Below are 26,610 nucleotides of genomic sequence, written 5' to 3'. Positions count from 1 at the left end.
AATAGAGAATGCAATAAAAGTATACAGAACAAAAATGTTTTTCCTAACAGATTATATAACACACTAATCTGGCAGAAACTTTTGGAGTGGTGAATGATTGCATCTTACAAAAGATGGCATGAACTGCTCTTCCTTTGCTAGTGTGGCTCCTGTTCGTGTCATCATGGTGAGGACACCAGCTATGCAGATGTCCAAAGCTTTGGAAGTCAGGCCTGAAGGACAGATGTTTGCCTGTGGCTAAAACTCCTGTATAATGAATTATACTGCATCAGTGACCCTTACATTGAACATCTTAAAGTATCAGTGTGCCAAGAGTTTAGTCCTTCCTGACCCACTGCCATACGCATAAGGTTGTCAAAGTGAAGCACCTTGAATCCATAGGAAGTCCAGGGTCTCCTATTATCAAAATTACTTGAGGTCTCCCCTTACAGAAAAAAAAAACATTACACTGTACAGAAGCAACACCTCCCACATAATCAAGATTTGCATTATTTTATTCTAATGGTTTACTATCACATACACACAATACCAGACTACTATCCTTCTGCATTTAGCCGAACATCAAAAAACCAACAGTAAATAATATGAATTATCAATAAGTCAAAATCACTGACTTGCATGAGCATACCTCAAACTCTCCACATTTGGCAGAGTGCTATGATTTTAACCTCTAAAAGTGCATCAGCTCTACCATACTGTTTTTTCATTGGCTCAGCTGTACAGCCAGTGAAAGACCGACTTCCTGGAGCTCAGAGTCAAAGGGACAAGCAACAGTTGCCATTATGTTTAGTATCATTGCCCCAAATTCAGAAATGGCACTACGTGACATGGAGAAGGATGAGTTGAACGCAAACATTTTGTGCTTCCAATAAAAAGAAAATAAGAAATTCCAGAACGGCAATGACGAAAACTACAGTGTGAGATGAGGTGAGGTGAGCCATAGGAAATGAAATATCTGTGTATTTAGATTGTGTTTGAGTTGGGATTACCTTTGGCAGTCTCTGCTTTTGCCCCATATTTTTGGTCCGTTTCTCATACTGTTTAGTTTTTAGCAAATCACTAAGGAGTGCACATTCACTAGATAACAGACATTTGTTTTAGACTTTGTATATTGCAGAAAATGCATACTAATGCAAATCCTGTAAATCAAGAAACTTTCAAGTTTATAACAGAAATATTTAGACTCTGCCTGTACTTCTGGACTTTTGCCCTCCATCATTATTTTTGCTTTGTCCCGGATTCTTGTGCTAAAAGGTTGAGAGTTATGCTAGGAAAAAAAATGCTGTAATTTGTAAGACCCTGAGTTGGGCTGATGATCACACACAAGTCAGCCCAAGATGCCTTGTCAGGACCTTGCAACAGCCATCAAACCAAGAAGGTTCACTTTCTTCGGACCTCCATTATCAGGGTCTTGGCTCATTAGTCTTTGGTCATAAAGACACTTAGGCTTATTTTAAGTATCGAACATATCTCTCAAACTGCAGACATTGCAAAAAGGAACAAAGGTCCTTGAAAAGTACGGATATCCAGCTAAAAATATTGGCATACACCTAGCGTAAAATCTTAATACCAAATAGAAAATAATTCTTCATTCCTGTAGGAATATGGGATACTACTCAAACACAGATTTAAAAAACAGATTGTGACAAAAATTATGGAAAAAATGTAAGCACATTATCAAAGAGACCGTGCACAATCAATCTGTAGACTTTAATGAGCTGTATTGTAAGTCATTTATTTTTGCTTCAGTAAAAGGGAGATTAAAATGTGTGTCATCTTTCTTTAAATTACTGGTGCCACTACCATGTTGGCTGTGTAGTGTGGTGTACTAGACAGTTTCAAAACATTACAGTAGCCTAAGATATATGGTAGCCGGCCAGCTTCCAAAGCTTCAGGGCACCTTCCATGCACCAAACCTGTTAAAGGTTCGAGCTGAGCTGACTAAATAATAAGGTTTGGATGCCAAGCCCTTCAGAGCTTTCATGCTACTTGAAAGAGGGAGGTTAAATCTTGAGAGGACATTGCTGAAAAATGCAAAACACATGTCAACACTTTGAAATAAAAACGCACCAAACAAGGGGGATGAAGGGACAGAGTCGCTACTGCAGCAGTGATCATTTGAGCATCTACTCTTATAGTAAGTTTACTTACACAATTGCATTATATTCTTTATACTGATCACTGCTGCAGTAGCCTAAGCTACATGGGTAGATTACAACAGCTTAGAACAACTAGGAGGTGGAGGGGGAAGGGTCCAGAAGGTCCTGGAGAAAGGTACTAGCAAAGCCTATCCTAGACCTGGAAAAGGAATCTAGTTTACAGTGCTTTATAAAAGTATACAGAGAGGACCATGTTGCTGCTTCTAAAATACTTCTACACCCCAACCCTTTCAAACAAAGCCATAGATGAAGCCAATACCCTGGTAGTGTATGCCTTGACCCTGCTTGGAAGAGTTTTACTGAGGTCAGAGTAACATGAAACAACCATTTGGAAATGGTTCACTGACCATTGTCGCCCCTTCTTACCTTCACAAGAGATGAACTGATCATAAGTTCTCAAAGAGTTTGTTCAGTCAACATAGAACATGAGTTGTCTGTGGACATCGAAGGTATGAAGAATCCTTTCTTCCTCATTCTAGGGTTTATAAAAGATTATAGGGAGATGATGGATAGTTTGGCTTAATGTAAAATCTTGATACTGCTTTAGGCATAAAAGGAGTAGTTCTCCAAGAGGCCCAGACTCTGTAAAGTGAGATAAGGCTGACCCACCATAAGAGCTTGCAGCTCAGATAACTCTTCTTGTAGAGATCAGAGCAATCAGCAAAACTGTTTTCTGTGTTAAGAACCTCAAGTCAGTCAAATGAGCTGGTTCAAATGGAGTTAAGTGTTAGCTTCTCTAAAACAAAATTAAGATCCAAGGAAGGAGCCACTAGTTTTCTTGAAGGTTTCTTATGTAGCACCCCTTTCAAAAAATTTTCACATCAGAATGCAATGAAAGAGGGGGATCCTGGGCAGACATGCTGAAATGGCTGACAAATTAACCTTGACAGAGGAGTAAGACAGGCCATAGGATAGTCACTCACACAAGCACTGTAAAACCAGAAAAACACTACCCCTGAAATGGTGCTGGTTCTTTTACTAGCACCAACTAGAAAATCCTTTCCATTTGTTTATATATAATTTTCTAGCACCGGGCTTTCTTCCGTCCATTAGTATCTGATGTCTAAAATGTATTAAAACCCTTTCATCCAGGATGTCAGTTGTAGTTGATTGGGGTTGAGGTGTAAACACCCTATCCTTGAGTAAGTAGATCGCCTGTGAGGAAACTTGTGGTAATTGCCCCTGGCCATTTGCAAAAGAAGGAAGAAACATGGTTGCCTGGGCCAGAAGGGAGTAGTCACTATAATCTTTGGGGATTCCTTCTAAATTTTCAGAAGTACCCTGGATATCAGTGGAAAGGGTGGAAAAAAGTACAGTTTTGTACCTACCATAAATGTAGATGTCCGATAGGCATGCATCTGCAGTCCTTACAAATGGGTTGTCCTGTCGTCAGGCAGCCCTTCGGTCGGCCGGATTCCAAAGTCTGGGTCTGGCCTCGGCTGGTGTCGCACTTCACCCGACGTCATAGCTGCAGTTCTTCGGGTATAAAGGCATCAGCCGACGCCATTTTCCTCAGTGTTTCTTGCCCCAGATGCCAGGTGCCCTCTAGGAAGGCTAAATTTGGATAAATGCAAATGGTTCCAAATAGTAGAGAGCAAACAAAAAATAAGCATGTATGTACATATATACAAACAAATACACCATAATAGATTCCCCCAGCTAGCTACAAAATGGGCAAATACCCTAGGAGTACCACAGAGGGGAAGGAGGGTGGGTAATCCTGACTGCAGATGCATGCCTATCGGACAACTACATTTATGGTAGGTACAAAACTGTACTATGTCCTTCAAGGATGCATCTGCAGTCCTTACAAATGGGTAGAATACCATAGCCAAACTGGGGGAGGAGGAGAAATAAGATTACGGTGTAGTTAAGATCCCTTGCAAAACCTGCTCAGGATCTGGAGTATAAAGGTAAATTATAATGCTTGGCAAATGTATGCACGGAGCTCCAAGTAGCAGCCTCTAAAATGTCTTTGGTAGCCACTCCTCGTAAGAAAGCTGTGGTAGTGGCTGTAGCCCTTGTAGAGTGAGGCCTGGTGTTTTCAGGAGTTTTCTTCCCATGGTAGGAGCAACAAAATCTAATGCAATTTCCTATCCACTTAGAGACTGTCTGTTTTGAAATTGCTTTTCCTTCCATTCCTGTCGCATATGCTACCAGTAGCTGGTCAGTCTTTCTATTGCTCTTGGTCCTGTCCAGGTAGTAACGTAATTGTCTATGTACATCCAAGGTATGCAACAGTCTTTCTCCCCTGTTCTGTGGGTTGGGGAAGAATGTAGGTAGGTGGATAGTTTGATTTAAAGATACCCTGGAGACCACCTTTGGCATAAAAGTAGGATTAGTTCTCATGGACACTCTATCTTGATGGAAGATCAGGAAGGGCTGTACTGCCATTAATGCCTGTAGCTCAGATACCCTTCTTGCTGAAGTGATTGCAAGCAGGAAAGCAGTTTTCCATAAGTACTGTAATTCTGCTGTTGCTGCTGGCTCGAAAGGAGGGAGTGTCAACTTTTCTAGCACAAAGTTCAAGTCCCATGCTGGCAATGGTGGCTTCCTAGGTGGCTTTACATTTTAATCCCTCTCAGAAACTGCCTGAGCAGAGGATGTGAGAAGACTGGAGGATCCAAGTTGTATTCTGCTGAAATAGCTGATGCATGAATCTTAATGGAAGAATAGGACAGGCCGTTGTGGAAGAGCTCTGCCAAGTATTCCAGGATGTTAGCTATGTTTACCAGTGACACATTCTCTCCTTTTGCAGTACTCCAAATGAGATATCTTTTCCATTTTGCTGAATAATTTTTTTCTTGTTGAGGGTCTGCGAGCCTCCAAGATAATGTCTTTAACCCTTTGAGATAAATCTGGGTTATTTGGTCTTATGCAATGTTCCAGGCAGCCAGCTGCAGTGTTTTCAGGTTTGGATGCAGGGTTTTGAAGTTGTTCTGTGTTAACAGCAAGGAAACTAGGGGCAGAGGCCATATTTGTTCCCGAGACATGCTCCTCAGTAATGGGTACCAATGTTGCCTTGGCCAGACTGGAGCTATCAGGATAATCCTTGGACGATCTTCTTTGATCTTCAATAGCACCTTGTGCATCAAAGGAAGTGGTGGGAATGCATATGCTGTCAGGTTTTTCCAACTGAAAGATAGGGAGTCCACTTTCCAAGCAAGTGGGTGGTACGTCCTTGTGCAGAATTTTTTCAGTTGGTGATTGTGTGGGGATGCAAATAAGTCTATTTCTGGTAGTCCCCATTTCCCTGTAATGGTTTTGAAGATGTCCGGATGCAGCATCCATTCGTGGGCATCCGTGGTAGTTCTGCTTAGGATGTCTGCTAGTATATTTTCTTTTCCTGGCACAAAAATTGCTTGAAGCTGAATGTTGAAGCTCAGTGCCACATTCCAGAGGTCCATTGCCATCCGGCATAGAGGGTATGAATGTGTGCCTCCCTGTTTGTTGATGTACCACATAACTGTGGTGTTGTCCGTCCTTATCAGCAGTTGACCCTGTCGAAGAAATGGTCTGAATGCCTGAATTGCCAGTTTTACTGCCAGCATTTCCTTTTGATTTATGTGTAGGTGCAGCTGGTCTTGAGTCCATAAGCCTTGTATGCACTTGTCCAGCATGTGCGCCCAACCGAGGTCTGAGGCGTCTGTTGTGATGGTCTGGCTTGGCTGAGTGCTGTGGAAGGGCAGTCCCTTGTTTGATTGACAGGCCTGAGCCCACCATTGGAATTCTTGTTTCAGGCATGGAATTATTGGAATTTGGGTTTCTAGGCTGTGCTTGTGCTGAGACCATAAATTCCTTAGGTACCACTGTAACTTCCTCATATGTAGTCTGGCATGTGGAATCAATATTATGCAGGATGCCATGTAACCGAGAGCTTGCAGGACTTTTCTTGCTGTTAGCTGGTTCTGCTTTGTTAATGCCATGAAGTAGAAAGGGAGTTGCTCCTGCTTTTCTACTGTCAGGAATGCCATTTGTTTTGTTGTGTCCAAATCTGCAACCAAGAAGGTTATCCTTTGGGATGGTATCAGCCTTGACTTTTTTATATTGACTGTGTATCCCAGGGCTTGTAGTAGATGAATGACCCTTTCCAAATCTTTTGTTAATTTGTTTTTGTTGTCCGCTTGTAACAGGCAGTCGTCCAGGTAAGGATAAATTTGAATTCCCTGAAGCCTGCAATGAGCAATTACTGATGCCAGGCATTTCGTGAATACTCTGGGCGCAGTAGATAAGCCAAAGGGCAATGCTGAGAATTGATAATGCTCTGATCCTGCAAGAAATCTGAGGTATCTTCTGCAATTTGGTCGTATGGGGACGTGCAGGTATGCCTCCTTGAGATCTAGAGTTACCAGCCAAGACTCCTTGCCCAGCATGGGAAGAAGCTGCTGTAGGATCAGCATTTTGAATTTTGGAACAATGAGGTATGTGTTTAAAGCGGACAGGTCGAGAATAGGTCTCCATTGGTTTTCTTTTCTTGGTACCAGGAAGAGTCTGGAGTAAAATCCTTGTCCTTGTTCCAGAGATGGTACCCTTTCTATAGCTCTCATCCTTAGTAAGTGAGTTATTTGTTCTAGAGCTTCTGTCTTCTGATTTGGAGGTAGGTTTGGCATTCCTCTCTTCCTTGGTAGAGTATGGAAGTGAAACCTGTAACCTTGGTCTATTGTCTGTAAAATCCATTTGTCTCCTGTGATGTAATGCCAGTTTACTGAAAATAAGGCTAGCTTCCCGCCTAAGGGTGCTTCTAGTTGTTCCCTGGTAGGCGGTGCCAGAGCCAAGTCACTGTGATTGTCCTGTGGAAGTGGTGGTGGCTGGATCTGTGGCTGTACCTCGTTGGTTGTTAGCCTGCCACTGATGTCCCCTGTAGGCACCTCTGGATTGACCCCTGCCTCTTGAGCGCCTATTCCTGCCTCTCGGAGGTCTGGAGGTGTCTGGAAAGGACCAATTCTTGGAAGGCCAGTTCCTGCTAAACCTTGGAGGCTGGACCTGCAAGAAATCCTTGACTGTCTGGACAGATTTTGCTTTATCTTCCACCTTCTTCAGCACCTGCTGCGCAGGGGAGCCAAACAAATTGAGCTTATCCATGGGAGCATCTAGGAGCTTTGATTTAACATGGTCTGGTAAGGACTGCTCTTTCAACCATGCATGTCTTCTGATCACTGTGCCAGTCATGGCTGATCTAAAGGAAGCCTCCAGTGCATCATAGCCGCATTTTAAGGAATGATTACTGACCTGCTGAATGTTATGTACCATTTCCTGTACATATTTTGAGAATAATGGTTCATCCGAAGACAGTTTTTAGTTAATTGGTCTAACATAAATTCCTGATACTGAATCATGTGGAATTGACAGTTCAAGGCCCTAGCTGAAAGAGTAGCAGAAGTGTAAACTTTTTACCCCATCTCTCTAAGGCCCTAGATTCCCTTTCAGAGGGAGGGGTTTTGGTAGAAGAAGCTGCTACAGCCTTGGGTTCCTGGGAGATAGTTTCGGGTCTGCAAAGGGCCTTATACAAATGATAACGTATGTCCGAACCCTGTAGTACCTATCGGGCTTAGCAGGGGCCGGAGGAAGAGAATCAGGAGCAGTACAAGCATCATTAAAAGCATCATCCACAACAGTAAGTACTGGAGGAATGGCTAAAGGCCTATGCTGTGGCAAATGCAAAAGGTTCTAAGCCTTTTCCTAGAGTCTGAAAAATCCTGGCCCTGCCATTGAAATTGTTCCCTCATAGCATGCAAGGTTTCCCCAAAGAAAATTCCTCAGGCGGAGAGGCAGAAGGAATGGAGTCTTCTGCATCAGAGTCCTCATAAGGAGAAAAGGGCCCTCTGGAGGGTTTGAATTATCTGACTCATCAGAGGAGCCATCTGAAGAAACTGGCTCGGGGGCTCTACTCTAGTCCTCTTCTCTGGAGGTGGGTGAGAGGCCCTGTCTGGATGTGGTTGGGATCCCCGGATCAAAGAAATGAGATCCTCTGCTAGACTAAGCATTTGTGAACTGGAACTAGGCCTGTGAGAGGGGGTCTTAGCAGGCACAGATTTGGTAGTTTTTGCTGCTTTAGCCCTGGCAAAGGCCTTAATAGACATGGATGCAGGAGGCCTAGCAGCTCCACGTGCAGGGGAAGAAATATCCAAAGGGATAGTATCAGATAAATCCTGCGAACCTGCAAGAGCAGGTGGGATTTCAGTAGCAGATTCAGCCAGGCTGGATGAGGCCTCGGTAAGTGGTAAGCTTTCGGCCGAAGGAAGAACCGTGGACTCAGTTTCAGCCGAAACCGAGACACTCGCGGTTGGCTTAACCGCGGTTTCGGCCGAAACCGCGGACCGCGAGTGTCGGTCCTTTTCCTTGCGTTTTTTAGAAATTTGCATAGTCGGAGTATCCGGCGGCATAATGTAAGCAAAATCGGAGCCGAAAAACTCTTCAGCAAATTCCGACCGACGTCTAAGCGTCCGTCGGTTGAAAGAAGCACAGGCTAGACAAGCTGCTACGTCGTGGTCTGGGCCTAAACAAGGTAAACAGTAAGAGTGGAAATCTTTATGAGGTATTTGTTTCCCACAAGTTAAACAGTTATTCACTTTTTCTGACATCGGCTGAGGCAAGAAAGAGTCCCCAATGGGGTACTTAGCTTTTTAGAAGTCTTCGGTACTTGTAGTAGTAATCTCTGGTTCTGACCGACCGGCACTTGTGAACAGCTTCTGCTTCGGGCGCCACGCGGCAAGAAAGACTGAGGAAAATGGCGTCGGCTGATGCCTTTATACCCGAAGAACTGCAGCTATGACGTCGGGTGAAGTGCGACACCAGCCGAGGCCAGACCCAGACTTTGGAATCCGGCCGACCGAAGGGCTGCCTGACGACAGGACAACCCATTTGTAAGGACTGCAGATGCATCCTTGAAGGACATCATAAAGGAACATACCAGTCCAAGGAAAAGGAAAGGCATCTGTCTTCAAAGCCTTCTTGCATGGAGTCCTGTAACAGAATTTTTCCAGCTGACTGCTCAGAGATGACAAAAAAGTCTACCTGAGGAACACTCCACAAATGGATCAAGTCTTGAAGATCCCCTAGGTCTAGTAGTTCCCATTCCTGAGATCAGCCTTTGTCCTGGTCAGCTAGTAGGGCACGCAATTTTGTTCTGTGAATGTAAGATGCCTGTAGAGTGAAACCTTGCTCTAAAGCTATATCCCATGCTAACATGGCTAGTCTGCATGGGGGGTAAGATCTGGTTCTCCCTTGCCTGTTTACATACCACATCACTGTGGTATTGTTGGCAACTACTTGAAGAGGTTCTCAGGACCATGGATGATTCACAGAGTTGAATACCTTTATAAGAGCTTGCATCTTTTTTATGTTTATATGCTTTAGTCTGTCTTCCTTGTCTTGCAGTCTTATCCCTCTCTTGACACTGCTCCCCAAGCAAAGTCTGTGGCATTTGCTGTGACTTATTGCTTTACAGCATGAGGGGAGAAGGGGATACCCAGATTCATGGTTACTTTATTTCCACTGATATTTGAAAAGATAATGGGTGTTGGTGCTGGAACAAAAAAAAAAGCAGAATTCAGCTACCATTGTATCTTTCTAGTGTGGTGTCTTGCAACAGGCATCGTGAGAATCAAGGGTGTCATTAGACCCAGAATCCGGAGGCATTTCCCTTGCAGTCACAGAAGTCTGAGTTGAAAACCCCTGGAATAGATCTAAATATAAAGTTTGTTTCCTGTGGAAGAAAAGCTCTTTGTACTGAAGTGTCTAACAGACACTGCAGAAACAACCTTGTGTGATGTAGTAAAAAAAAAAAAAAGTCCTCTTGGAATCCCAGTCTGTGTAGATCTCTTACCCAAGTGAGAGATTCCGGACACAGTGAAAAGGACTCTGCAAAAATAAACAAGTCAAGTAAATATGGAAAAATATAGATAGTGTAGCCTGCAATGATCTACAACAAGAGCTAGACACTTTGTGAACACTTCTGGAGCAGTGGATAGCCCCAACAGAAAGGCAGGGAAGTGACATTGTGATCCAGACTCATAAAAACCTTAAGAAATGCCTGATATCTGGATGAACAAGAATGTGATAAGTATTTTAAATATAAGATTACTAACAAACTCAAATGATGAGGAAGGCGGTAACAGGTTGTGAAGTGAAAGCATTTTGAATTGGGCACCATCACAAACTGAGTCAGGAAAGAAAGATCCAGAACTGGTCTCCAAGAGTTTTCTTTCTTTGGCACTAAAAACATTCATGAATAAAATTTCCTATCTGGGAAGCAGGGACTGCTTCTACTATCCCCACGAGACGGCATGTGGTGTAGGACATGAGAGAAGGGAATGATCTGCTCTGGCAGATGGGGAGAAATCCCCTGAAGAGGAGAAATTTCCTCCCACTCCCATCTGTACTCCTAGTTGGATCACCTTCAGAATCTATTTGTCTGAAACAATCTGTTGACATAGTGAGAAATGGAGATTCAGACTCTCTGAAGGGGATAAAATACTGCGTGTGTGTGTGTGTGTGTGTGTGAGGGTACGTACCTTAAGCAGTAATACTGTCTTATTTTCACTGTCCTTCATTCTGGGAGGTTCCTACTTTCTTTTTTAGAACCTCCCTGACATTGCATTGCTTTTAAACATCTGCTTACCAGCATTCTACTGAGATGGTATTTTGTTTTTTTTTACCAAAACTGTACAAGGGAACAGAAAATCCCTTGGAAAATTTAGAGATGGAGAGCTGAAAAAAAAAGATTCCCCTGAATCAGCTTTCTTCTTTCATCACACCTTTTGTTAAGCTCTGCAGCAGAGGGGTCAAGAACTAAATTTCTAATTCAAAATGTCATTCTTGACATCTTCTGAAGGTTCTGAGAACACAGCTAAGCAAACCTCCTTAAAACTCTACCAATGGCAACAGCCCAGGAAACAGCATTTAGAGAGTCAAAAAAGGTGCACAGCAGATTTTCTCTCAAAAGGAGACTACAGCCAAAACATTTCACATACTTTCACAATTAGTATAAACTTGAACATACGAGCCTGGCAATTCAAAATTCTAAAGTAAAGTTTCAGAAGACTACACCTTCACCAGACTTAACAGTTTTGCATCCTTGTTGGATATAGAAGGATTAGAATTAAAATGTTTGGCAGCAACTAGAATAACTAAAGTTATAGCTTTTCGATCAGTTCTGGGATTGTTGTATAAAAAATTGATAAGAGTGAGGATCTTTGTACTTTCTATCTTTCTTAGAAGCAGCAGATTGGCTATGAAACACATCCTTCAGAGCTGGCAGCAATGGGGGGGGGGGGGGGGGGGATAGGTGACGGTACTGGGAATTCCTGTTGTAACAACTCATACTTTTCTAAGGAACTGAGAAACCTCAGTGTTCTCCCACTGAAAACACTGGCACACTCAAAGTAGTCTCCAAGAAAGCGAATACCTCACAGAGCAATTCAGATACCATACTCTCCTCAGAATGTGAATCAAGAGAGCTGAAGAGAAAAAAAAACTACATCTGTCGCCTTCACATTTCCATACAGATTTTAAAATCCCGAACCTCTTCAGGGGAAAAGGGAATCCATTTTTCTTTTACCAGAAGACAAGTTACAAGAAGGGTTACAAAACCCTAAGCAAAGCCCAGTAAATTACTCCTGTCCAGGGAAAGTGACACAGGAAAAGTTAAATGTTTAGTTTTCTGTCTTGTTTCGACAGGAAAGTTGGGCCAAAGAGACCTACCTGTAACAACTTCCCCAGAGATGGGCACAACATCCTGGCTAAGCAAGGGTACATTCCCCCTCCCTTCTCCTGTCACTGACAAAACTCTCTCTCCCTTGCACACTGAGGGGACCCACACAGCTGCAGTGGATGTGGTTAACCCCTGGTCCATGGAAGCTGTAAGGACAACACCAGAGGGATCTAAGGAAAAATATGAGTGGTCTGAGGAACCAGCTTTGGTCACAGCAGAGTCACTCACATGCAGCTGTGGGAAATTGCTAGTCTGCTGTGACATCAAACGCTGTTTAGTTAGCTTTTTCTTTCTGTAATTGGAAAAAAGTCTGGCCAAGGAACTTGGCAATTTTTTTTTTAATGGTCAAGCTAAAAATGGTGCTGGTTTCCCTAGGAAGCTTAGCAGCAATAGTTGTTAAAATAGGAAAGCCACAAAATAGTCACTTTTCCTCACACAAAACACCATAAAACATTTTTTCCCTAAAATCAAAAAGGTGAAACAGTCTATCCATAGGAAAAACTAATTTTCAACAATGTTTAACAACTTTTACCACAAGTAAAAAAAGCTCTCTCCCATTTAAACATACATTAAAGTAATGCACATGAAGTGACAAGTCAATAAAAATACTTTGCCACAGTTTTACAATAGTTGCTTTTCACAAAAAACATAGCAAAGTGGAAGCCCCCCTTCATCAAAGGAACTTTTCTGCCCAACAATGGAAGAGCATTAGCTGACCGTTGAACCTTGTAAGCCTGAGCAGGAGCTTGGCAAGAAAGCTCTGGAGGAGGCTTGGCACCCAAACCTGTCTTTTAGTCAGCTCAGTTCAAGCTGTCTGGGTACATGGAAGGTGCCTTGATGCTTTTGAGGCTGGCAGGATTTTACATCCTATAGAGGACATAATCCATATAAACAGAGGCTACTGCAACAGTGATCAAAATGAAAAACATCTCTCAGTTTACTGGTCAAAACTATGTCCTAATTTTCCCCTATGCTCATGAGCTGGAAATGCCACAACATCCTTCAAGGTGAGCTACAAATGATTTCTGAGATGAAAGAAGTCTGGTTTAACACAAGCTTGTTACCATCTCAAAACTGGATTAATGGATGGAGGACAGAAGGGGACACTGTCACAAGATTATCACCGGTGATAGCCATCAGTCAAACAAGAGCATAATGGACACAATGCGACTTGGATAAAGTGCTTAAAACAGGGTGAGAATAACGAGCAGGTAAATACTAAGACAGATAAGTTCATAAATTGTCTTTTTATGACTAGTTGTGAATATTTATAAGTACAGTTCCAAAACCATGTTATTTTGACAAGGTAGAAAATAGAAGTTATGTTCTTACCATAACGTTCCATGTTAGTTGTCTTCTTCTCGCCTTCTTCTTGCTGGATGGGTTCGGAGCCGACCTCGGCTCCGACTCGGCCACTCTAAAAGCTCGAGAGTTGGTTCCACCGGCTCGAGGCTCCCCTTATATCCCACAATGCTAGGCGAGAGTTACCTCAGATCTCGTTTGTAAGCTAACCCAGCTTATATCAATAACAGTATAACTGTAAACAGAATCCACCTCTAACAGCAGGAAGAAAAGGGGTGACCTACATCCTGAAACAAGAAATATGCATAATAGCATATGACAAGAAAGAGGTGGTAGAAAGAGAGGTCACGATCACAACTCCTCTAGGTCTGTCCAGGCCAGGGGGAAGGAGGGTGGGGCTTAAGAAGAAGAAGAAGAAGACAACTAACATGGAACGTTATGGTAAGAACATAACTTCTATATGTTAAGTTGTCTATCTCGCCTTCATTCTTGCTGGATGGGACCGCGTCCCTAGCACCTTGTCCCGGGTGGCCTAACGGAACAGACTCCTGAGAACAGTGAAACCAAAATTAGCTCTATGCCTAGAAGCTAAATCCAACTTATAATGGGAAATAAAAGTGTGAGGAGTAGCCCAAGTAGCCGCTGCACAAATGGTGTCAATAGGCAGTCTGTCTTGGAAGGCTAGAGAAGTAGCCAAAGCTCTGGTGGAATGGGCTTTAGGTTTATTAGGCAGTTTTGGTGTCTAATCTCATAAACAAGGGTAATCAGAGATGTTAGCCATCTGGATAATGATACCTTTGAAACTGGAAGTCCCTTTCTGCTTTCCGCATAGGAGACAAACAGCTGATCAGATTTTCTGAATTGTTTCGTCCTGTCCAAGTAGTACCTTAATTGACGATGAACATCCAGGCAGTGTAATTTTTGTTCAGACCTATTTGAATACTCCGGGAAAAAGACAGGGAGGTCAATGCATTGGTTTAGGTTTGATGTTGAAACCACCTTAGGCAAAAAGGACGGGTTAGTTCGTAAGGAAACTCTGTCCTTATGGAACAAGAGATAAGGAGAACGACAACTGAGTGCTTGAAGTTCTGAAATTCTTCTAGCTGATGTGATAGCCACCAGAAAGAGAGTTTTCCATGATAATAATTTCAAGGAACATGAAGCTGCAGGTTCGAAAGGGGAAAGAATCAAAGAAGCAAGAACTAAATTTAGGTCCCAAGGAGAAGGAGAATTTCTTATAGGAGGTCTGAGAAGAAAAACTCCTTTCAAAAAGGCTTTGCAAAGTTTGTGGGACATAAGGGCAGATTCAGAAATGCCCACATGAAAATTAGAAATAGCTGCCAATTGAACCTTAAGAGTAGATGGAGATGAACCTGCATGGAAGAGTTCAGCTAGAAAATCAAGGACTAGTTGGATGGAAGCGGTGAAAGGATCTATGTCCTTTCCTTGTGCCCAGTATGAGAAACGTTTCCACTTACTCAAATAAATCTTTCAGTGGAAGATTTATGGGAAGCTATCAATATATCTCTAACCGAGTGAGATAATTGAGGAAGCCTGGCTACGGTTGGAAGTGGAGGAACCAAGCAGTGAGGTTCAGAGAGGGGAGGGAGCGATGAAACTGACCCGATTGGTGGATCAAAAGATCTGGAACTAGGTCCAGACTCCACGGTCGCTCCAAGAGAAAACGATGTAGAAAGGGGAACCACACTTGTCGAGGCCAGTAAGGAGCAATGAGGATCAATGAGGCCTTCTGAGCGATAGCTTTCTGTATTACTTGAGAGATCAGAGGGAAAGGAGGAAATGCATACAGAAGTCCCCGGGGCCAAACTTGGACTAGAGCGTCCCTGCTGGGTTGGCCTGGTAAAGGGAATAGAGTGAAGTATTCTCTGCACTTGCTGTTTTGGGGGGTAGCAAAAAGATCGCAGCAAGGCTGACCCCACTTGAGAAATATCTCTCTCACTACAGAGACTTTCAGAGACCACTCGTGAGGCATGAGTATAGCTCTGCTCAACTTGTCCGCAATGTGATTGGACTTCCCGGGGATGTGCGTTGCTATCAGAAAACGCTGAGAAGAAATCGCCCATTGCCACAGTCTGAGTGCTTCTCGACACAGGGGGTATGACCTGGTTCCGCCTTGTTTGTTGATGTACCACACTACAGACATATTGTCTGTCTGGATTGCAATCGTTCCCAAGGGAAGAGAGTCTTGAAGGGCTTGCAACGCTAAAAGCACTGCTCTCATCTCCAGAACATTTATGTGCAAGTGGCATTCGTTTGGTTGCCATGTGCCCTGGACTGTCCTGCCCTGATAATGCCCCCCCCACCCGATCAGGGAGGCATCCGTTGTCAGAGTAGCAACCGGAGGAGGTGGAAGAAATGGTCTTCCGACAGGAGCTGGGGAAGACATCCACCACATGAGATGCTTTTGCACGCTTGCGTGATCATAATGTTGTGAGACATTGGAAGTTCCTGGTATGACCACTGAGAAAAAAGCATCCACTGAAGGATCCGCATGTGGTATCTGGCCAATGGGAGGAGAGGTATGGCCGCTGCCATGATTCCCAACACCTTTAGAACTAACCTGGCTTTGGCTCTGTTGTTGTTGAGAAGAAGTGACACCAATTTGTGAATGTCTGATATCCTTTGGTTCGTTAGCGTTGCAGACATGTTTATAGTATCTAAATTTGCCTATGTAGGTAATAGTGCGACAAGGCGATAAAACAGACTTTTCGCAATTTATTGAAATACCCAGTTTTGACAAGCGAAAAGTATAATCTCTGGCCATCAAAAGGAGATGCTTGGTGGGAGCTGTGAGAAGCCAGTCGTCCAAATATGGAAACACCTGGAATCCTTGTCGTCTCAGATGAGAAGCTACCACTGCCATGCATTTGGTAAACACCCGGGGGGCAGTGGTGAGACCAAAGGGCAGGGCCCTGAACTGAAAATGACTGGTTCCCAGCCTGAAGCGGAGGAATCTTCTGGAGCGTCTGTTCATTTTTATATGATAGTACGCATCCCGAAGGTCTATAGAGCACATCCAGTTTCCTTTGCCCAAAAGGGGAAGAATGGATTGCAGTGTGACCATCCGAAATCTTGTTTTCTTGACTGATTTGTTCAAGACACTGAGATCCAAAATCGGTCTCCAGTCCCCTGTTTTCTTTGGAACTAAAAAGAACCTTGAGTAGATTCCGGATCCTTGTTGGTCTGCTGGCACTAACTGAATTGCTCTTTTTGTAAGCAGTTTTGAAATTTCCAAAGCTGCTATATCCCTTTGAGCGGGTGGAACATCTGGAAGGGATTTTTTTGACTGATTTGGAAAACGAAGAAAGGGGATAGAATAGCCTTCGGAATGATGGACTGTACCCTTTTGTCTTGAGTCAGGGTTAGCCAGGCTTCTGGGTACAGTGACAATCTTCCCCCGACTGCCTCCGAAGATGGGCAGTCGGGCAACACCTCAGGGATGCTGAAAGGGCTTGTCAGGAAAAACTTCCCGATTGCCCTGGTTCTGCGGACCCCCCCTGCCCCTAGGGCGTCTACCATTGTTATTCCCACCTCTGCCTTTGGTAGGAAACGACTCTGTCGTCAGGCGAAGTCCCTTGAGATTGTTTACGGAACCACATCTTCCCACCCTTCTGGCCTTTGGGGTAAGGCCTAGAAGGAGTAGAAAACGGACTCCGGACGGCAGAAAGGGTCTTGCCATCAGTCTCGCACCTAGTCAGGGTTTCTTTCACTTGAGGACCAAAGAGAGATGATCCATCAAAAGGGAGTTCGTGAAAGACGCCTTGAAAGGTTCCAAAGTTGCATAGCCGCATCCAGGCGTGCCTACGTAAGGCTACCCCTGTCCCTGCGGCTCTGCTCGCTCCATCGGCCGCATAAGAGAGGAGGCATGGAGGAGTTGGATATGGAATTAGGGTAGCCAGCTGCGTGTTCATTTTCTCTTGGAAACCCGCAGCTGTAGGGTCCTTAACATTTCACTCGCTTCCTTGATCAAGTCCCTTTGAAGACGAGTGAAATGGCACAGGTAATTCAGCTAACGCATGGTAAATGTCGCTGAGGAGAACATCCGCTTCCATACCTATCCATGGACCTAGATTCCTTGTTAGGTGGATGGACAGGCACTGAAGGATCAGCCAGTTCCTTCTTTGTGGCGGCAGCTACCACCATAGCATCCACAGAAACTCCTTTTGATAAAAATTGCTTGTCTGATGGAGCTGTGATGAATTTGGAGGGTCTCCTGGGAGTGGGGTCCACTGAATCAGGAGCCGTCCATGCCTTCTTAGCAACCACCTGCATGAGGGGGTCAAGGGGGACACCCAGCAGGTGGAAGGACGAGAGCCAAACGCCTCAAGATACACAGATTCGTCCTCCGAAGGGTTGAGGGCTGGCCAATTTCCCCTCTGTTTCAGGATCTCCAGAATGTCTGCAAATGAGACATCTTCAGAAGGGGAACAGGGGGAACCCTCAGAATCATCCAGATCTGTGTCCGACGTGATAGACTCAGGTGAGTCAATGTGTTTCCTCTTGCACTTCCTCTTCCGAGGAGGCTCTTCTGCCAAATCAGGAGAGGCCTCGGAAGAGGATGAAATCCCCAAGGGGGGCTCCTGAGGAGCTGGCTCTCTGCGGTCCGGGATGAGGGAGTGAGTCGACTTACCCTGAGGCAGCATAGAAGGAGGGGCTGACGGAGCCGACTGTGGAGTAGAGCCAGGCTCTAACACACTCCGCATGACCTCGAATGCACCCCTGTCAGGCAGAGCCAGAGGTTCCCGCTCCAAGGAGCTAAGGACCCCCCTCGGCACCGACAGTGATGGCTCCGAGGTCGATGTCGGAGCCGAACTCACCAGCACCGAAGCACCGAGAGGGAGAGGGGGGTCGGGCAAGGGTCCGATGCCACTCACCCCCTCGGAGCCGACGAGGGAGGTCCGGCGCCGAGATTCCTCCAAGGAAGAAAACGGAGCCGACGACGGAGCCGAAGACAATTGTCTCGGCCCGGTGACCACAGTCTCGGTTCCGACACGACCCGGCTCCGAACTCAAGAGAGTCGAAGGAGGAAAGAGTTGATGGACCGGGGCAGGCACCGACTGATGAGTCGGGCTCTGAAGCATCTGGGCTAGTGCCTCGGACTTAAGTAGTCGACTCACCACCCTCTGAAGGTCATGATCGGAAAGCCTCGATGACCTAGAGGAATGAGACCTTTGGCTCCGTTCAGACAGCAGGGGAGATCCTGGAGCCGAATGAACGGAGCCAAGAGAAGGTGACCTAGACCTCTTTCTGGTTGTCGGCTCCGAAGATCTTGTCGGAGCCGACACGGATACCTCGATAACCTCGGCTCCGGTCGGAGCCGAGGAAGCCACAGAAACTGTGGACTGAGTCTTATCGGCTCCAGCCGGAGCCGATAAAGGCAAAGGTTGAACAACCTGAGGTCTCGGCTCAGAAGCCGGAGCCGAAGACCTCGATGCCTTAGAGGGCTTCCCTGCTGAAACTGACAGGGAATCCTCTGGCTTCAACAAGCCTCTCAGAATCAACTTGTTTTTTCTCTCCTGCAGGACCCTGGGGCTGAAGCCATGGCACACAGCACAGGAGTCCTGCAGGTGCAAAGGCCCCAGACAATAGACACAAGAAGTGTGAGCGTCTGTCAGAGACATTTTCTGACAGCACGCATCACACTTCTTGAATCCAGAGACCTTTGCTTCTTTTGACATTTCCCTAACTGACAGGTGTACACTAACACACACCCAAACACACAGTTATACCCTGTCAGTAAAAATTAGTAATACTAAAAACAATAACAATTTTAGTAAAAATACTAATAATTAAGTACAAAAATTAAAGTAAACTACACAAACACTCCCTAGGGAAGGGAAGGCCAAAGGCCCAAGGGAAGAACCAACGGTTCTTTTAGTAAGAAAAAACGGGAAATTTAGGGTCGGGGATAAGGATCTATGTTCTACACTAATTTAGGAAGAATTAAAGTTAAAAGGGGAAAAAAAGAGTAACTTTTTGAATAAAAAGCTAACACTCACCAGGAACCGGTAGAAGCAACCAACCTCGAAGCTGTAGCGGCAAACGAGATCTGAGGTAACTCTCGCCTAGCATTGTGGGATATAAGGGGAGCCTCGAGCCGGTGGAACCAACTCTCGAGCTTTTAGAGTGGCCGAGTCGGAGCCGAGGTCGGCTCCGAACCCATCCAGCAAGAATGAAGGCGAGATAGACAACTTAACATCAATAATTTTAGGCACTGTGCTATTCAAGTACAGTATTTTAATGATTAAACCACAGTATGACTTGGTAAAACTACTGCAGGAAAGAAAAAAACAAAAACACAGACTTGTAGGTCTGTTAATTTGCTTACTATGTCTGAAAACCAGAGAAGGTTGGACTCTGTGTAGTAGGTGAACATTCCATAGATGGGGTCCAAAAGCTCTTTCAGCAACAGCAGGAAAAATTCCTTTGTAACACCTCCAGCATCCACAGCCTCTTCGCCATCAAAATTTACCTGGAAAGGACAAGTCACAACACAAACTAAGACACAGTTTTCATTCAAGCCATAGTGGTGTACACCAAGTCAAGATGGTTCCAGCTGTAAAACAAATATGTTGCACGACTTTCCTTTAACTGTGTGTTCTGTACTTGTTTTAAATGAGTCAATATTCAGAAATAGTGACAGTTACTTAACAAATTCTTCAAGGGTCAATGTGGTACATGCCTCGTGTTACCAAGCTGCTTCACAACATTTTAAGCTACGAATTACACTACTCATCCCCATTGTTTACAATGGAAGTTGAACTTCTACCTCACCCCTATTCACTTCAGACAGTACCATAATGTGCTGTCAGGTACACATAGACAGACCTACTGCTGTATGCCTTGAACATGACCACAATCCAATATCAAGGACTACAACATAAATGATTAAGCTATAAAGGCAAATGTATTTGAAGACACAACAACAGACTTGCTTAATAGTATTAAGACAAAAAAAACCCATAAAAATAAGCTGAACTCTAGTGATGTTTAATGTTTCTTAAAAGGCTTCTATATGGTGCCAAGTAGCTGTTTAAGGGCAAAATAACATTTTGCAAGGGCTGTTAAATCTGAATTGATCACATTGACACTGAAATTCTGCAATTTTCACATAAGGAATCATTAGACTATACCAGCAACACACAGAAACCTGGTGAAACTTCATATTTGTAGAAGGAAAATTTCAGATAGACAAGCACTCACAGCACCCAGTGTTCATATAAAATACTAAACATGGTCAGACAAATGGCTCTATTCCTCCTCTCTGTCTGCTAACATAGTAAGGGGACTGACTTGTCAAGGGGCTACAATAAACTAAAACCCAGGTCAAGATATAATACAAGTTTACAATAATCTCTTCAATGCAATGAATTTCAAGTAACAAAAAGGAATTCACCCAATACAAAGCAAACAACAGATACAAATTCTGTGCATTACACACAACTTGAATCAACAGGGTTTAAAAGACTGTATAAAAAGGACACATTCTTCAAATAAACATATTAGAATAAGTGTAAGAGTAATTTGTGATGCAAAAGTTTTTTTTAATCAACAAATGGCACAAAAGGGAACAGAAGTTCTTAAGCTACATTAACAGATCTATTAGGGGACCCCTTCCTTAGTAGGTCTACAATGAGATTCTCTCTCACTCTCTCTTTCCATTCCCATTTGGCTGTATTTTTATGAAGCTCCTACAACTGGGGTCATGTGCTCCCTTCCACTACCACAGACCATTACATAATGTGTACCACTAAAACAGCATGCGTAGTCCATGAGCTTACCAGTCTGCTCCCAATCACAAAGTACGTTCCCTACAAACAAAGGAAAACAATGAAGATTTGGTACCTAAACTGATGCCAATAAATATGCATTAATGCCTGACACAGTGGTCCTTGTATGGAAATAGTGGATCACCAAGGGTGCTGTGAGGTTCAATGTTGTGGGTAGAAGGTCTCCATATCACCGAGTGTCAATTTCACACCCTGTCAGGCATTACTGCACTGAGAAAATAACCTCTGAGTTTGTTTACACTTGAGTTTATATATATATATATATATATATATATATATATATATGTGTGTGTGTGTGTGTGGTGTATACACACACAGTGACATACATACAGAGTGCAATGACAATGTATTTGCCCTTCCTGATTTATTTCTTTGCATGTTTGTTACACTTAAATGTTTCAGATAATCAAACAAATTTAAATATTAGACAAAGCTAACCCAAGTAAAGACAAAATGCAGTTTTTAAGTGGTGATTTTCTTCATTAAGGAAAAAAGCTATCCAAACCTACATGGTCTTATGTGAAAAAGTAATTGCTCCCCTTGTTAAATCATGAAGTAACTGGTTAATCACATTTTTAGGAAAGCCGAGTTCAATTTCACTAGCCACACCCAGGCCTGATTACTGCCAGACCTGTTGAATCAAGAGATCACTTAAATGGAACCTGTCAGACAAAGTGAAGTAGGCCAAAAGATCCCAAAAAGGTAGACAACATTCCGCGATCTACAGAAATTCCGGAACAGATAAGAAACAAAGTAATTGATATCTATCAGTCTGGAACAGGTTACAAAGCCATTTCTAAAGCTTTGGGACTCCAGCGAAGCATGGTGAGAGCCATTATCCACAAATGGAAAAAACATGCAACAGTGGTGAACCTTCCAAGAGTGGCCGGCCTACAAAAATTACCCGAAGAGCGCAGTGACAACTCATTCAAGAGGTTACAAAAGAACCCAGAACAACATCTAGAGAACTGCAGGCATCACTTGCCTTAGTTAAGGTGAGTTTTCATGACTCAACCATAAGAAAGAGACTGGGCAAAAACGGCATGCATGATAGAGTTCCAAGGCGAAAACCACTGCTGACCAAAAAGAACAAAGGCTCACCTCACTTCTGCCAAAAAACATCTTGATGAACCCAAAGACTTTTGGGAAAATATTCTGTGGACTAACTAAACAAAAGTTTAACTTTTTGGGAGGTGTACATCCCGCTACATCTGGCGTAAAAGTAACACAGCATTTCAGAAAAAGGACATCATGCCAACAGTCAAACATGGTGGTGGTAGTGTGATGGTCTCGGGCTGCTTTGCTGCTTCTGGACCTGCACGACTTGCTGTAATTGATGGAACCATGAATTCTGCTCTCTACCAGAAAATCCTGAAGGAAAATGTCCGGTCATCAGTTCGTGACCTCAAGCTGAAGGGCACTTGGGTTCTGCAGCAGGACAGTGATCCAAAACACACCAGCAAGTCCACCTCCTAATGACTTAAAAAAAAAAAAAAAAAAAAAACAAAATGAAGGTTTTGGAGTGGCCTAGTCAAAGTCCAGACTTGAATCCTATTGAGATGCTGTGGCATGACCTTAAAAAGGTGGTTCTTGCTCGGAAAACCTCTAATATGGCTGAATTAAAACAATTCTACAAAGGAGTGGGCCAAAATTCCTCAAAAGCGATGTGAAAGACTCATTGCCAGTTATTGCAAATGCTTGACTGCAGTTGTTCCTGCTAGGGGTGGCACAACCAGTTATTAGGTTAGGGGGCAATTACTTTTTCACATAGGGCCATGTAAGGTTTGGATAGTTTTTTTTTTTCATTAAATAAAATCATCACTTAAAAACTGCATTTTGTGTTTACTTGGGTTACCTTTGTCTAAAATTTATATTTGTTTGATCTGAAACATTTAAGTGTGACAAACATGCAAAAAAATAAATCAGGAAGGGGGCAGATACTTTCCATTGCACTGTGTGCGTGTGTGTATGTATGTGTGTATATATCTATCTATCTATCTATCTATATATATATATATATATATATATTTTTTTAAATTTTAAAGAATGTCTATTTCTTGGTGTTTTTAACAAGTGAAGTCCCTTTTTTGCAAGTTTGCAGTTATGTCAGGCATTTGGTACATTTGGCAAAATGGCCTCAGAACTTGTACTTCAAGTTTTTATAACTTTTTAATTTTAAAGAATGCTTTGTTTCTTACAGGTTATTGGGAAGAAATCAGCCCCTTCTTTCCTTGGCTGTTTACACTGGAACATGTAATACATTTTATTATTAGTAATGACTAAATGATTGCATTTGTGTGTGCATCCTGAGTCTGTATCAGAGGGGGAAGGATGGTACAGGACACAGAAGTTGAAGTAATATCCTACAATGTTCCATAAATGATTGAGAAAAAGACAGGACAGGAATCAGGAGTGGATGGTCTTACAGACAGATGCAACAAAGGGGAGAAGAAAGGCAGGCATGAGCAGGAGCTAAAGATATGAGAAAATACAGGACCAGAATGAGCAGCTCAAGATGATGAGAAACACATAAGTAAAGACCTCAAAGGGGACAGGAAAATAAAAGCCATAGCTGCTTTACAAGTGGAAGGCAGAGAGACCAAAAGACAAGTCGTGAAGGTGATTCCAGACAGGGACTGGGAATTTCCAAGGGAAAGGCTAAGAGAAAAAGTAGAGCAGAATAAGGCTGATCAAAACAGAAGTGGAAGGCCTGGAAAGAGTTGAAAAGGGAGTCGGTGGGCAGGTGGGGTAAGACCCAGGACAGAAAGCTTTAAAAGATAAAAAAAAAAAATAACGGAACTTTTTTGCTCATTCTCCATTCTGTCAGTCACTCTTCTGTCTCTACAGGAAACATGCATTTAGGTTTCAGACTGTATATCATACAGAAAATGCATGCCAAATGCAAAACCTATTACTCTAGCTACTTTCCAAGTTTAAAATAGCAATACTGAAAATTTGATCCTGATTTTGGTCCTCCCTCCATCACCACCTATTTTTGGTTTTGTCTAGACTTTTCACACTAAGTTGAATGGTAAGGGTGGCTCAGTTAGCTCTTTCTTTTCCAGACTTCAACTCACACTGCTACATATTGTTTACCTCTTAACCTGTAGCCACCTGATCTAAGTACTGAAGCCAGGGGTAGCATACATTCAAAAATATGCGCCTTTGTTCTATAGTGACACAGTTTTATTCTTTATCCATTAACTGGCAAACGAGGTCCTCAAGCTCATGTTAAGTTGCGGGAGCTATCATTTTCCAAACGCAGGTTACCAATTTTTTTTACAGCAATACATACTATGCAATGTCTACTCATATCTTGTTGCTCTTCCATGCTCAGGAAGGAGACTTAACCTGTTACCTCTGGATGCTTGCCAAGCACCTTATCTATCTGTGCAAGCTGACTTTAAACACTTCTAATTTTGAGGAAGCCCAGACTATATGCGACCAACTGCTAGTTTGCCCAGTGATGCACCTTGGGTCCTGGGTTGTTCCCAAACCATGGGTCCCCAAGCATATACTTATACATAAATGAACTTGTTATTCTGGATTTCCTTCCAGATTGTTTTAAATTATACTGAATATAAAATCATTTGTTAGAGTGTGTATTAAATTTGCAGTTTTGAACGTTTTTTTTTTTCAGTAAGCAGTGAAACAACATGTATTATTAACCAATAATGACAAAAGTGCCTATCTCAGAATATTTCAACCATAAAGCATCACTCGAACTGCTGCCATTATAATTCACCTACTTCTGTACTAGTTAATTATGGTCAATTATTGACTACGTACACACTACTGCAGGCATTTTTATCAGCTATGTAAAGTACTTCAGTTTGCTTTACACAAATACACACTAGCCCAGTTTGCGTTACACAAATATACACTAGCCCTGTAAAAAGAGACTAATGACTTTAAAACTATCAACTCAGTAGGGTCAGTAATTGTTATCCACAGCTATCTTCCAAACCCTGGAATTATAGCTACATTGTTCACAGCATCTTTTCAGATGTCTGTGCAAATAATAATGATGAGCTTAACATACTTCAACTTGGTTTCACACAAACACAATAGCCATATCAAGGTATTCCAACTGCAATGCAAACTAGTCCTGCAAATCCACAGTAACAGCCTATAGTACTTTCATCCACAGATAGCCCCCTATCCCCCACTAGTAGTTCTAACCACTTTGCTGACTGAATATACCCCCTTGCTATGTATACACTACATACACTTTATTGTTAGCTTTGGATGAACAACATGAGACTACATAAAGATCATTAGCTTCACAACATAAAATCCAGCTATGTGCAGCACAGTTTAAATAGATGAGCTTTTATGATGACAGTACAAGACATATTAACCACCTAATAATATGTGACAAGTCAATATGCAGAATATCTACAGATGTAAGTATTATGAATAGTTCCACATTAAAGAGGACTATTATTAATGCGGATGATGTTGTTGGCAAGCAACTTTGCATTTCAGTAGTTTACCTACAAAATGCAGTGCCTGATGCCCTTGAAAAAACAAATGCCCTAAGTTGCTTTAAAAAATGATATGCTGATGACATTGCCATGAAATTTCCTGAACTAGATCAGCTATGAAATAGGAAATGTCTAAAAAAAAAATCACAGATTCATACCTAGTTACTAGGCAGGCAGTTCACGAGACTATTAAGAAGCCTAGCCCAATTTCCTAATTGCTTCAAAGCACTGTCTGGTTAAGTGACTTGTTAAAGGTCAAACAATAGGTAAATGAAGGTGGAAAGATTCAAACCCTGCAGTTTTAGCACAGGAAGCAGCTCATTAACAAGCTGATGCTTTGGTCCTTCGAGTTAAAAATCAGACAAAGTAACAATTTAACAAATTGCAGAAATCCTTTATGATCTGATTTTGTAAAGAGGCTATTACAGTAATGTGCAACAATGACCACATAATGGATGCTGAAGAACACATGGTTCTGTAGATCACACTGTTCTGACAGTCACTTCAAACAATATAGACTACATGACAAAATGTCAACCTCATTGTAATTGCTGGAGGCTGTAAAGAAGATAATGCAAAATTACATTAAAAATACATGTTTAGACTATAAACTCCAAACCAAGTAGTAGAAAGCGCCACTCAACTCAAAAAAGTATAGAAATCCAGGAAAGTTTGTTGGCTCACCACAAATTTATTATGTAAAGTTCCAAAACGCACATCAAGCAGACTGGCACAGATAAAAAGTACACTCCTCATCCACTATTAACGCAATTCTCTCAATACGTTTTCGTCATATAACTGACTTCATCAGATCAACACTCTAACCCCAACCTTTCTTTGTATATATACACACACTAATTGATCAAATAAATCAATTAATAAATTGTCAAACAATAGAATTTAAAGTTAAAACATTTAAACCCTTTTAAATAAGAGTAATTTCTGTTAAAAACTTCTTGTTAAAAACACATTAATTTCCTTACTTTCAATTAGGTTAACATTGAACAATTGTTATACATTTGCATTGAAATTAATTATAAAATAGTAATGATAGTATAAAAGAGAGACATTTTGTTAATTCTAAAAGTAAATGAAAAAGTAACCATGCCCTCTAGTGGCAATTTGTTAAAATTACATAT

General features: G+C 42.6%; 1 protein-coding gene across 1 annotated transcript in view; it reads right to left on the bottom strand.

Annotated features, from left to right (window-relative positions):
* HERC3 (HECT and RLD domain containing E3 ubiquitin protein ligase 3) overlaps window positions 1-26,610 on the bottom strand; it is a 1,624,372-nt gene that overhangs the window by 510,560 nt on the left and 1,087,202 nt on the right. The window contains exon 19 of the mRNA XM_044060395.1: window positions 19,523-19,666. Within this exon, the coding sequence (XP_043916330.1) occupies window positions 19,523-19,666 (144 nt within the window). The remainder of the gene's footprint in view (window positions 1-19,522; window positions 19,667-26,610) is intronic.

The sequence above is a fragment of the Protopterus annectens genome, chromosome 2.part0 (assembly GCF_019279795.1).
Source record: "Protopterus annectens isolate FY-2018-M chromosome 2.part0, PAN1.0, whole genome shotgun sequence".
Taxonomy (NCBI): domain Eukaryota; kingdom Metazoa; phylum Chordata; order Ceratodontiformes; family Protopteridae; genus Protopterus; species Protopterus annectens.
Note: the sequence above shows the minus strand (reverse complement) of the source record. Positions and strands in the feature narration are given on the sequence as shown.